Source organism: Dysidea avara, chromosome 9 (assembly GCF_963678975.1).
Source record: "Dysidea avara chromosome 9, odDysAvar1.4, whole genome shotgun sequence".
NCBI classification, from domain to species: Eukaryota; Metazoa; Porifera; class Demospongiae; order Dictyoceratida; family Dysideidae; genus Dysidea; species Dysidea avara.
The window spans coordinates 35,347,849-35,361,253 of NC_089280.1; the positions used below are offsets into that span (position 1 = coordinate 35,347,849).

Here is a 13,405-nt window from a genome sequence, read left to right on the forward strand (position 1 = left end):
CATGTAGCGCTTATTGTAAAAGGGCGGGATAGTTGTTACCTTCCAGCTGCTATTTAGTCGTTGCTAGGACGTGTAAAGTTGACAGTTGAAATTGTGTTGAGTCGGTAGAGTAGACTTAGCTAACTCAGTTTTGGTTGAAAGCTAGTAAAAAGGCCAGTAGAAATAAAGTTTTCCAATAGGCGTTCTTTTAAAATACTTTTCGCTGGCAGCGGCACCTTTTCATAGCTTAGAACCGCTTTTTCAAAACTTAGAACTAGCCAGCTGGCTGAGCCGCGCTGACTACTGACCCCCGCCACCAGTTTATATCCAATGAGACTCCCAGAAAACTAAATTAGGATGTGGAATAATTGTTTTACTCTCCGCTATGAAAAATTTTATTGCCAAGTGCCTTGTTGCTAGCTAGCTGGCCACTGAGTAGTTAGAGTAATAACTTAGGCTACTAGCTAGGTCTATTAGCTAGTCATGATAGTGTGTTACTAGTTGAATACTAATTTGTTACCTAGTTAGTTAGTGTAGCTTAATAGTCAGTTAGTTTACTGACCTGTTAGCTAGTTAGTGTATTAGGTAGGCTATTATGTTGTTGGTTGGTGTTGTTGTTACCTGCAGCTGGAGCAGCTATAAAGTGAGTCTATGTTGTGTAATGTAAACTCAGAGGTGGAGACTGAGCACTGTTCAACTGAAGTTTGGGAAATGTTTGTTTGCGTTGCGAAAAATTATTGCAGCTCTGGCTTTGTTGCCAACTGAAAAATTGCTTACTTTTGAAGTTTCGTGCTGAAAACCACCTTTGCTAGCTGAGAAAAATTGCTTTAAAAATTTTTAGGTTTTCATTGTAAACGTTAAATATCCGGAGAACTGCACAGCTGAGTTCTTTTCTTCAAATTTGCAATTTTTCTTGTATACCTCTAGTATCCGGACATCACCGGTGTCACCACATGAAGTGTTTCTTGTAAGTGTTAAAATGGCTGACCTCCTAGCTGTGTAGCCAACTAACCAGTTTAGCTATGGCTGGAGTTGGTGTAGTGTTACCATGCAGCAGCCGGCTAGTTTGATCCATTCTGCTCTACTCCATCTCTGAGCAACTGTCACGAGGGAAGCTAGTCTGGTAACATATTCTAACAAGTCCACACATTCCCATTTCTGCCCACATCCTTTAATGGAAGTGACACAAAATTTTCATCATGGCTATTTCCACCTCATGGATTTGTAAATCTGCAAAATTTTCATTATTGTATTAGTGAGTTTGTTGAAGTGTCTTGCTCAAGGTTTTCAGCCATAATGAATAATAACCGCCCGCCATCATCATTTTAGGAAATGTTTGAAATGACAATCAACTTGGTTTGGTGTTAAATAAAACAATTCTTATCAACTTTTACAATAAAATGACAACACGTGTGTGGCGGGATAATAGTTGTAAAATAGTACAACAACATAAACTAAACTGAACTACTAAAAGTGTTACCAGAACTCAACTGTCAGCTTCTCTTGTATTCCTTGACTTCTTCTCTTTGTGTTGATTTCTTGTTCTATTGATCTAATCTTGTCCTTAATTGCTGGAGGGTAACTGGGAACAACTAGCTCTTGTATCGTATTATTGCCCCTCAGGGCTTGTAAACATCTTATCATGGCTTCCCCACTAATGGGGTTGCCCCACATCCTCAGCTCCACTAGTGACTTGTTGGTGGTTAGTAATGTAAAGTCCTCAGCCACATCATCAGTAATGGCGTTGTTGTTAATGTCGAGCACCTTCAACTTGTTAGTATCCTTCACTGCAGTGAATAGTGTTCTTGCTGCAATGGAGGATAATGAGATATAGGACATGTACAGTCTTGTTAGCATAGAGGAGAGATGGGTCAACATGGTGTAGAGCTCTTCACTCTCCCCAATTGTGTGGTTACCACTAATCCACAACACTTCTACTTTGCAGCTGAGGACAATGTCACTGACGAAGGAAGAGGATGAGTTGGTGAGGCCATTATTCCACAACGACAAGTTGGTGATGGTGACGTCATTGTTAATTAGGTGTTTGTGCAAAATGTGAAGGCCGCGATCTTGGATATAGCAGCTGGACAAGTAGAGCCTCACCCACTGCTTGTGGGAAGAGGAGGTGAGGAAGAGTGACACACACTCGAGATCAGTAGCTGATAGTCTAGTGGAGCGAAGATAGATTTCTTTCTTATTGAAGATTTCTGCCTCTTCGATGGATTTACACATTCGATAGTCTCGTGCGTCATGGAAACAGCGGAACAGTCTGAAACATTTTAATTGCTCACGAAGGAATTTGTTGGAAATGGCGATCTTGTCGTCTCCACCAGACAGGAATTTCTTGAAGGAAGATCGTTGTCCATTGCTAAGTGTGACATAAATGGAGAACATGTTCGCGTGAATATCGCTCCAGAATTGCTCGCGAAGAAGACGATACTCTTCGTCTGGTCGAAGGTCAGTTATAATATAGTTAGCCGCTAGGTATTCCTGTATAGTTAAATGGAGGAAGTTAAATGTCGTTGTTTCTCCTGTTAGGCCGAAATGTTGTACAGCTTGTAGCAAACCAAACCCATTAATACCCTCAGGGGTAGCTATGACGTCTGGGCATGCAGCCTCGATCTCTTCATAAGTAAAAACTAGTTGGTTGTTATTGAGTGCTTGCAATGCTAACTTGGAAAGTTGTTTAACTATTTTACTGTATGGTTCTGGCAGGTCAGCTAGCTGCTTGATGTCGTTTTTAAGTGGACAACCAGATCTGGCAAGATGTCGACAGATGGTGAGACAGATGAAGTGATGGTATATACTGGAAGAATCACTGGGAAGGGGAATACCCATTTTATACAGGAAAAGCAGGATTACTATGTTAAACGGCACCAAACAGAGGCTGCTGATAGTGAGATGGTCTTGCAAGTAGCGGGTAAGCTTTTCAATACTTTGTGGTTGTCCCTTTAAAGACTGTTCAATGTAGAGAGACTGTTCCTCCTTGGTGAAACCTAAGATGTCAACTTTGATGGTTGCCTGTTGTCGGAGGGACACTGAGGCATGTGGACGAGATGACACCACTAATCCACAGAGAGGTAAAATGTTACGATTTATAATCTCACCAATTAAACTGTTTTGTCGTAGATGTTCTGGAAACTCGTCAAAGCCATCGAAAAGAAAAAGTAGATGTTTTCCGCCATTTTCAAACAGGTAATCACTACATGCAGCCGCAATTTCTTTAGCTCTCCTGTCTCCCTTGCAGAATGACAGAAGAAGGTCACTGATTGATGTAGCTTGTTGAACAATGGGGTCACGTAGACAGACTAAGACTAACAGTGTAAATGTTTGTAACAATTGTTGTTTACCCCACCTGTAAGCTATTTCACGTAACAATACAGACTTGCCAATGCCTGGTGCACCCTCCATCATAATAAATTGTGGATCTTCTCGTTCTTCTAGGGGGGCTAAAATCTTTGTCACCTCTTTGGTCACTTTACTAACATGCGGAGCATGGTCATCTAGCTTAGTGTGGACTAACTGTTCATTAGCTAGTGAAGTGACATCACCTTTGTGAACTAGTTTAGCAACTTCAAAAGCTTGGTACATCCTCTGTTGTCCTTCATGATGGACTAGCAGTAGTGGCGTAAAGCTGTGGGGCTGACCTGGTGGCCATGTATCCTTGTCAACCCTGAACCGTGCTTGTGCGTTAGTTGAGGCCACCCTATTAGATAACATTGATACTGCCTCAGCTCCTACAGGACAGACACAAGGTATATCATGGAATACACTATACACTGTACCTTTGACAGTTAACTTGTCATGATGGACAGGCTGTACCTTGCTAGCTACATCTTCACCAGTCACAACTATAACAATACTGACTAACTAACTTGTTACTACTACAATAGTCAGTCACCTTTCTCAGCAGCTTGATCACTGGACACAGCAGGTGACTGGATGACACTTAGGAGCTTATTCCAACTAGCAGAGGGCTCCACTTCAAGCCACTTCTCCAACATTTGATTACAGCACCATTTGACGTTAGTAGGATAACCAGCCTCTATACTCTTCAATTCTCCACTGGGTAGACCCAGTAGTGTTCCTATCACTTTCCAGTCAGCAGCATAATCTGGAGTGATGTAGTGATAGAGATCCTTCAGTAGTGGAGTACTGGTAGCTGTAAGGAATAATAATTAATTATATTAACGGGAGACCAAATAATATCCGGATACTGGTACCGCCCACTCTTTGATTCTCGGGAGAAGTGTTTAACTACACGTACCATATTCCGCTGTTCTGAACTGTTCTAGTCCCTTTCCGTTACTCTGATCCATGAGTGAAAGATTACAACAAAGCTGCGATCGTGATCGGTTTCGTTTCCGTTAATGTGGAGGGCGTGGCTTACAACTATCAGTAAACACATGTGCACGCAACATGTCATACAATTCATGAGAGAATAACCACTCACCAGTTAATATTTCGTGTGATAACGCTCCAGTGATGATCACTCGAGTGGTTGCGCCACAAACGATTCTGCGAGATTTACAAATCTTTTCCTTATTTCACTCGATTTCAGTGAAATTTCTAACTTATTGGTTTCTTCGGACAACGACACCTGTCGGTACGCCAGGCGGTTCTGGTTTAAATGGCAAAGGGAACGTATGGAGCAGTCAAAGTGAGATCAGGATTGTATAAGGAGTCCACAAGAGTTGTAGTAGATTTGATTTGATTGTTAACTGGTATGGATAGCCACCCTTTAATATTGTATGTTTATATGCCAATTATTTCATGCACACACAATCTTATAAACAGTACATGAGGTTGTTAAAAAGGCAGTACACCAACCCATACAAGTTCTTTTCGTAAAGTGTGACTGCATCTGCGAAAACTGATCTTAGGCCTCTATTTGGTGATTATTAGTTTCTCATCCACTGCCCACATCTGTCTTAGGCTACCGCATGATAAGGCCACTCCAATTGGTAATTATGTTTCTGGTCCACTGCCCGCATCCTTTTTTGGAGAATGTAAAATTTTGGAAAATTCCCACATCAAAATTGGGTTGCAACAAAAATACTAAATCAAACTGCTTAAGTATAATAATTTGCCTTTTAGCTATGTGTGAAAATCTGCAATAAATGGGCATAGTGCATAGTACAGATCAATATACTCTAATAGAACAGTCAGTAAATTACAATTCCCAGGTAATGGAACAGTAATAGGACAACCCAATTTTTGACTCAGAAGGTTGCTATCGATGTTCAACATGGCAATGCTGCTTCTGTAATGGCAACAATTCCATCATCACAGGATTGGGCAGAGTTTGCCTCTCTGTCCATTGTTTGATCGTGAAGACCTTTTATTGTATTATTGGTTTATATTATTTTTAAAGGCAGCTATATTCAATGATAAATTTTTTTTTTTTAAATCACAAAAGTACTCTAACTGAGTAGTCACTTCATTGTTGCTTTGTTGCTGAATTCCGCCTGCCCGCATCTAAGACTAAACTTCAAATGACCAGAAACATAAAAACAAATTGGAGTGGTCTAAGTCATTATTTACTCTGTGCATGCTCAGAAGAACACGTGATACCAAACCATCATAATTTTTATTGAAACACGATGATGTTTTTAAATTAACACTACAGTGTGCCAGGAGTGCCTTGGCAAATTGCTGCAGTGGATTCTATTTTTGACTGTTTTTCAAGTCAACTGAAATCCTGCTAGCTCGATAGAGCATGATTGCAATTAAAAAACCAATGTTAATTTGTGGGAGGAAAGAAGGAGAATTTGGACAAGGTCTGTACATCAATGTATTAATATTATAATGGCCTAATGGTAATGCCCTCCCGCCCGCAGCATAATAATTAGAAAGACTGGATAAGAAACTAATAATCACCAAATAGGGGCCTTATCATCCAAGACAGAAAGTTCGATTTTTTTCACACAAACACAAAGCTTTATGAATGCACTATCAGATTTCACTGTCACAGTCAAGTGGTCTGCTTTTGCTAGCTGTTTTTTTTTTTTCAAGCACAGTGGCGAGCCATACAAGTGGTCTGGGGTCTTGATGGAGTCCTGGCCAACCAGGAGATGGCTGTGTGTGGCTGTACAGCTCTGTGGTATTGGAAAATGACCTGTGCTGTAAATTTCCTTTCATTTTAGCCAGTTTTGAGCCCTGAATGGCCCATAACTTGGCCTAATTCATCCCAAATCATTTCTCTTCAATTTTTAAACAGCATCTTTCCCGCCTTCCGGGCCCCCAGTCTCCCACCCCTTTTGGAGCTCGCCTGATACAGCCAACCTCGGTTAAAAAACTATCTAAAATGGCTGGAAACTTGTAGTATGTTCGCGTTGAGCTGAATCCTCAAAAACATTTAATTACCCATGGATGCAATTACACACGATCTTGAAATTTGGCTCATTTGTAGTACTGCTTGACCTGCTAAAAATATTTCAAATCTTGTTCAAATATTTGACATGTTATTTACAGCCAAGAGTACATAATAAAAATAGTGAGGGAGAGTGTCTAACTGCCAATACAGCCTGTACAAAATCACTGCATATTATTGAATAGACAATGATCTTTGAACAAATTACTGATGATAGAGATCTGTTAATGGGTGTTGAGTGCTGTTGATAAGGTAAAGCTTTTGTTCTGCCAATGTGTGGATGCTCTATACTACACAGTAATTTTGGCTAAGTTAGACACTCTCCCTCCCTATTTTTATTATGTACTCTTGTTACAGCCAATCAAAATTTTCACAATACATTTGGTATGTAGAAGCCATATAAGTATAGTGTCCATTACAGCCGTTTCCTGGACTTGTAATGGAGCCAAACCCTACGTGTCTGTTATTGACACCTTTGCTGTTACCAATAATCATCTGGTTGGCTGAAATGTTACCTCTGTTGAGAAAAAATCCACTTTTAATTTTAATTTTAGCTGTTTTTCAGGATTTAGCTCAACATGAACATACTATAGCTATTGACTACTTTAGAGGATGATCTGGAAGGTAATAAATTGTTGTAAGATGTGTGCAAATTTGGTACGCGTAGCTACCATCATTACAACACTCTGAATATTTAAAACTGGTGTTTCTCGATACTTTCAAATGGGCAGTAGGACTGGTTTTCCCAGAGACAGTCACAAATAATTCTTTTCATGGCATAATAACTTGTGTTTTATTGCATCATTTCACACTTGTAGTGATCTTCCAGAGGAGACTCACGTGAGCTCATAGAAATTTTACAGAACAATTAAAAAATTGTAGGAGGTTTCATTGAAAACTAGGTGCCAATCGAAAGCTTTTTTGTAATGGCATGGTAAACCCCATGGCCCAGTGGTTTGATGTTAATATAAAGGGTGATTGAAGACGTCATCATGTGATGAAGAGCTTACTGCACAAAATAGAGGGCGAACACCAACAATGGAAGAGAATAGCACTGGAAATTGTATTCAAGCTTTTCATAATCCCATAATTTAGGCATAATAGGTTAAGCATCAGTTCAGATGCAATTAACGTTAATTGTTTTTGATAGCACTTAACATTTGTCTTACCTTCTCTGGTGATCTTCTAACAGGGGTAAGTAGAATTAGGGGAAAATGGGAAAGGGACAGGAGTGGGAATAGGAATGACCCATGGAAAATGCCTGATAAATGTTATCATATAATATACAGGTGGATTTTACAGCACAAAATTTCTTTATTTGCAGCATTGTTTGGAATCATTCGCTGATGAATTGATCGAAACACTCTAATAGAGCAGTTACCTGCTTAAAAATACTCTAATAGAGCAGTCAGATCACTAACTATCCCACTATGCAGCTAGGGACCTGCATTAAAGCCTGCACAGTAATTTATGGACTATAGCATAGATTAGGTATACAGTATAGACTAGCTAAGTCATCAACATTGAGAGTTAGCTACTCCCTTGAAACCATAACATTAGCTATAGCATGAATAGGTTTACAAAGGATTCTAATTAACTGACAGTTCCTGCATATAGGTGTGGGAAGTTGTACCTGCAACCTCAGAATAATCACATGATGGATATGTGATAGTTGTAGTGTGTAGTTGCCAAACATACCAGTACTACATGCAGTCTTTGAGGCCTATACCGTAGACTCCAGTTATTAGGTGCACATAGTTATTAAGCACATATTGTCTGTTAAGCACATATTGTATAGACTTGTGCTAGACACCTGTTTGTTAAGCGCATATGGTTGAAATCGCCTCTGCAACTTCGTACTACATAGAATTGCAGCAAAAAATTGTCAGAACACATCAGACATGTCACAGCACACTTGATGCCTCGCCAGGCCCGTGTCTAGCAGATACTGCCGCCTGTATAGTTGTAGCTACCTGACTTCTAACTAAGGATTTCTGCTTCCACAACTGGAGCAAACTATTTAACTGGTGCTCAAATCACTTGAAAACTGTAGTGGGCACAACTAATACCCTCCTATATAGCAGAAACTTCTTACCGTAATTTATTAGCGCATGCGCTTAACAAGCACAGTAAATTTCACAATTAATTCCTCCGAAAATTATAAGCGCATGTGCCTGATAACCAGAGTCTACGGTAATAGGCACTGTCAGTTAACTAGGATACTTCATCAGTACTAACCCTCTCCAGTATTTACTCTTGATTTTGTTGTATAGCTATTAATTTAAAAATGGATCCAAGCAATAAAAAGTGTTGAAACAAGGGAGAGATGAATGATGGTATTACAGGTGGAAAAATCCCTACTTTGGCATTGAGCAAATCATTGTTACAACATGCCGATGTAGGGATTTACCACCAAGCTATGCTGTAATACCATCATTCATCTCTGTGGCTCTATCTCAGCCAAAGCAGAAACAAAAACATTGGAAAAAGTGGTATTACATACCATACGCCCTCCTGCCCTGCAATTATATAACTCAAATTAAAACAATTTGCAGGAATACACACACATACAATAATTAACCCACTGGCTACTCCATAACTAATCATTTGGGCCACTGCTCTAACTGCCACATCTATTGATTATCATAAACGACAGAAGTTTGGAGTGACAAAAGTTTGGTGAATCGAGGAAATGCACTATTAAAGTTTATTTGCCAATCAGCTAGTTTCATATTAGCTGCATTCTAAAGTTGTCAAACTTTTGTCTGCCAACTTTTTTTGCGTGATGATTTGCCAAACTTATTACAATAAGTCTCACTAAACTTTCATCATTTACTGTACTCCGAATTACCCATCCACCCGGCCAGAAACCATAACTGAATATGTGACCCAGTCTGGGAAAATAGGTCTTATCACCTATGTCAGCAGATTCAATTTTTCACCAAGAACACACAAAGCTACATGAATAAACTATCAAATTTCACAATCAAAATCAGCTAGACTTGAGTAGTCTGGTTTTGCTGGCTGCTTTTCCCAAGCCCAGTGGTGATCCGTACATGTGGTGTGGGGCATCAGTGGAGCTCTGGTCAGCCTGAGGGTGGCTGTAAAGCTCCATGGTGTTGAATAAAGACCCATGCTGTAAGTTTCTTTTCATTTAAGCCAGTTTTGATACCTGAATGGCCCATCACTTGGACATTTATCCCTATGCCCTCCTTTTCAATTTTTTTAACAGCATCTTGCCCTTCTTCTGGGCCCGCCTCCTTTTGGAGCTTGCCTGATACAGCCAACCTCAGTTTAAAAACTATCTAAAATGGCGGGAAACTTAGTTGCTGGCTACTTGAACAGTAGATGCTCTGGAAGGTAAGGAATTGGCATAAAATGTGTGAAAATTTGGTGCATGTAGCTTCAACCATTGGTGAGCTACAACACACAAAATACTTAAAACCGGCATTTCTCGATACTTCTAAATAGACGATAAGACCCCTTTTTCCAGACTGGGTCACATGTACACTAATAGATGAGGCGGCCAAAACAAACAATATCCCCAAATTCAAATTGCTATATACACTGACTCCTTTTTATTGCTTGGATCTTTAAAATATTAACATACTAGTTTGTTTGGTGTTTTGTTATAGCACACAGCTAAACATGTGTGATTGTTCTATTAGGGTGACTGCTGTATTAGAGTATCTCAAGCTTTTTGTGAAGGGGTGGCTGGTGCCAGACTACAATTAGTAGCACACGCATACATGATCATGTGATCTGGAGATCTTTAGTCGTACCGCAGTGAGTGCAACACATCACAAGCTAAGAGTGTAATCAAGAGACAAATAATTAGCACAAGGTGAAGCTGATCACGATCATGAGTACTACGTGTATATCATACAGTATGATAATTAGTCTTACTTGGCCAGACCACTTTTTCTCCCACAGTGCTTATCAATTAGAAAGTGCCTGCTCTACTGACCCTTTTTAGAAGATACTTAGTAAAAATTAGTTACAAACATTTAGAGTTGAAATCCTTAAAAACTACACAATTTTGCATGAGTGTTGGTGACCCCTTGAACAAACAGACTACAGGGTACAACCACTAATAAACTACATAACTACAATCACTTTACATGCTACTACAACTACAAGGAGGGGAATACAACTAAATTAAGGAAAAGGAGATTGTCATCAATATCAATGTCCTGAAGTGCCCAATACCTCAAAATCATTCTGGCTTTGTTCAACCATACAGTAGGTTTTAGAGGCACAGCACTACACTCCTCTAAGATCTATGATTTATAACGCAACAGAAAGTTGCTGAAGCAGGGGAGTATGCCAGGGCCTAGCTGTAAGCTGAAGACAAAAAAGGTATTGGTTTGATTTGATTTATTGTTTTAGCTCCTTGCAATCAGCTAAGCTGTTCTTCCTTGCAGGAGTGGTAACAACACTTATAGTCACAAAATACAAAACAAGACATTGCTATATAAGGTAACTACCTGCTGACAACAGCTGCCCTCCACCAACTATATTTATAACTACATATGTGGCTTGCTACACTGCTTCTCTGAATACTGTGACTGTTCTATTAGAGTTTCTTGATCTTGACTGCTCTATTAGAGTATCTTGATCTTGACTACATGGTTCCCCGGGGTTACATACCATTTTATACATGTTGTACGTTTTAACTCTATAACAATTTACTACAGTTACAATCCAACTAGTTTTAATTTTCTTTCTTACAGTCCACTATATATAATAGTATATTATTATAGCTATACGTAGTTCTTATTTTTACATTTTGTCCCTTCAGCTCACTATTAATTATTCCAGCTTCATTTCTCTAAAATTGCTTCCAGTGTTAATCTTGGCACACACATACTATACATGTCAAGTTTCCCTGGGTAGTATCCTCACAAGTTAGCCAGAAATTCCTGCAGTTTTCCTCTTTACTGGCACTTTGTCACACAAGCCCTCTCTTTGCTTTAACTGTTTGGACAATCATGGCAATATACAGCACAAAATGTACTTACTTCAAACACTAGGTGTACCCCCGGTCTCATGTTATGCTATTTGTAAAAATTATCCACTGCTAGGAACCTATGCAAAAATATTTTGAGTAAAGTGAAATGGCTATAGGCCTAAAGTGCTAAATAGCAAAGGTAGTGACAGCCCTCGAGCTTGGATGTACATATCAGACACCCCAAAAGTCAATCCCACAATCGAAAGTTCCTGGCATGTGTTGAAACATAATGATGTAGGAATAACGTTCTGGGAGCTATTTGCCCACACAATGGAAACCACAATCGATCATCAGATGCTAGTGTATAAAACAAATGAGGTGAGTGATCTGTAGTTCTTTCACCTATCAGGTGAGTGTGCCCTGAGTGATATATATCACTTATACCACAACTGTATCGGGATTTTCTGATATATACACCCTTACCCCTCAGGGTTCATGTGTATATATCAGCAAAATTCCTCACAGCAGTGGTTTTACTATTACATATGTAACACCTGATGAAGGGATCTAGATACTTTGGCACCTTATTTAATGACAGGATTATGTAAGTGTCCACATTAACAGGTTCCTGTGTACAATGCTATAATATTTAGTGCAGAAACTGACTTGGAAAATCAGGCCTTCACTATGACACCAGTGGTTGGTACAGGTACACTTTAATAAAATTCTTTCAAACAGTTTTGTGTGCTGCAGAACATTGTGCAGTATTGTATAGAGCTAAGCTATACTCACTGCATGATGTGCCTACTTTTTCACAGACACGTGCTGGTAACATTGTCTAGATTGTTGGTGGAAGAATCATGGAGGAAAATAGGTCAGTGTTTGTGTGTGTGTGTAACAACTTCTAACTGTCCATGTCACAATAAGAATGAAGTTCAGGTGGTGTTCACATGTTTTCCTTTGAGACACAATACAATTTCCTAAGCCCACGACTGATATAAATAATAGTGCACGTGTGATGGTTAAAATATTTCACATGGAACTGTAGAAAAATCAAATGGAGGCTCAATAAATATTTGGTTCTATATATTTGGTTTATGTTTTATGATGGTTTGAGGAAAAACACTGCCGTTATATATGAAGATATAATGAGTAGTATGCAACATGTCATTTGTGACTGTCTCAGCAAAAACTTACACAAGCATATACGTATGTGTATTGAGAAAAATGAAATTTTAAAAAGTGGTGAAATTATGCGTGTTAAAAAGAAATTTTTATGCAAGTTATAATCGAGCCGTTACTCAGGAAAGGAAATGTTAAATCAATTAAACCATCTTATTCACCTACTCATGGGGAGTTTGAAAATCTTTGTTTCATTTCTGAAGCCCCCATAGCACGTGTGTTTGTTTACAATGCGGTAGACGTAAACAAAATCATTGCCATTTCTTCAATAAAACTGCCTTCATACGCCTATGCACAAGTGACTGCAGGGCTAAAACTATACCTTGGCTGATCTGCCAATCCATGGTGAACACTGTAAGCCAAATCCCAACTTTGTAGACTAATCCAAATGAAAATTATGGCTGGTAATGTAAGCACCTGTAATTTATTTTTAGTATAGTCACTTACCAATCAATTTCCATGCTTTCCCTACTTTCTAGCGCTGTAATTCCAAATTACTCACCATAATTGACTGAAATTTTGGTGAATCATTCCTTGGACTATGCAGATATGCTGAGAAAATAAAAAGAAATTCATAAGTTGTGTGAACTAGATGGGTTTTCACTGAGACGGTCACATATGCAATGTGTAATAATTATTTATAGTAGCTGCTTGTAACAGTGTGTGTTTATTGTAAAAATATATTAGACTTCCACAATGATGACATGTGGCAGTGACCAGTTCATCACTAACAGACAACAACTGCAAATAATTGTCCATACTGTAGACATGGAAAACATCTTTCTTTAGAATACTTTACAGGATCTTACATAATTTCATTATGTACCAATTCATGTGGGCTTATCCTACCCCCTGTGTGTTGTACTAGTCCTGTGGATTATGTACTGACTCCTTGTCACCTTATAGTGGTGGTCTTTTAA

At 39.1% G+C, this 13,405-nt stretch overlaps 1 protein-coding gene and 1 long non-coding RNA gene across 6 annotated transcripts; one reads left to right on the forward strand and one right to left on the reverse strand.

Annotated features, from left to right (window-relative positions):
• Window positions 1–33: 33 nt before the first annotated feature.
• LOC136266329 (uncharacterized) lies at window positions 34–3,396 on the forward strand. Of its 5 annotated transcripts, XR_010706062.1 has the most exons (8): window positions 34–622; window positions 1,925–1,963; window positions 2,020–2,104; window positions 2,183–2,436; window positions 2,518–2,899; window positions 2,951–3,059; window positions 3,109–3,174; window positions 3,227–3,396. It is a non-coding gene; the product is annotated as an uncharacterized lncRNA (long non-coding RNA). The 5 variants fall into 5 exon arrangements; XR_010706061.1 differs by having other exon boundaries at window positions 1,925–2,436; window positions 2,518–2,611; window positions 2,695–2,899; window positions 3,227–3,395; XR_010706060.1 differs by having other exon boundaries at window positions 2,020–2,436; window positions 3,227–3,395.
• On the reverse strand, window positions 1,337–4,542 carry LOC136266328 (protein NLRC5-like). The gene is made up of 5 exons (XM_066061344.1): window positions 4,433–4,542; window positions 4,247–4,371; window positions 3,881–4,141; window positions 3,765–3,830; window positions 1,337–3,716 (listed from the first exon to the last, which is right to left on the reverse strand). The coding sequence occupies exons 2-5, from the start codon at window positions 4,296–4,298 to the stop codon at window positions 1,456–1,458; spliced, it is 2,640 nt and encodes an 879-aa protein (XP_065917416.1). The 5' UTR covers window positions 4,299–4,371; window positions 4,433–4,542; the 3' UTR covers window positions 1,337–1,455.
• Window positions 4,543–13,405: the final 8,863 nt, after the last annotated feature.

Coding starts and splice junctions, on each gene's coding strand:
- LOC136266328 (XM_066061344.1), bottom strand. CDS start 4,298: ATGGATCAGAGTAACGGAAAGGGACTAGAACAGTTCAGAACAGCGGAA. Junction 4,142..4,246: donor GTTCAGAACAGCGGAATATG/GTACGTGTAGTT, acceptor TATTCCTTACAG/CTACCAGTACTCCACTACTG. Junction 3,831..3,880: donor TGATCAAGCTGCTGAGAAAG/GTGACTGACTAT, acceptor GTATTGTTATAG/TTGTGACTGGTGAAGATGTA.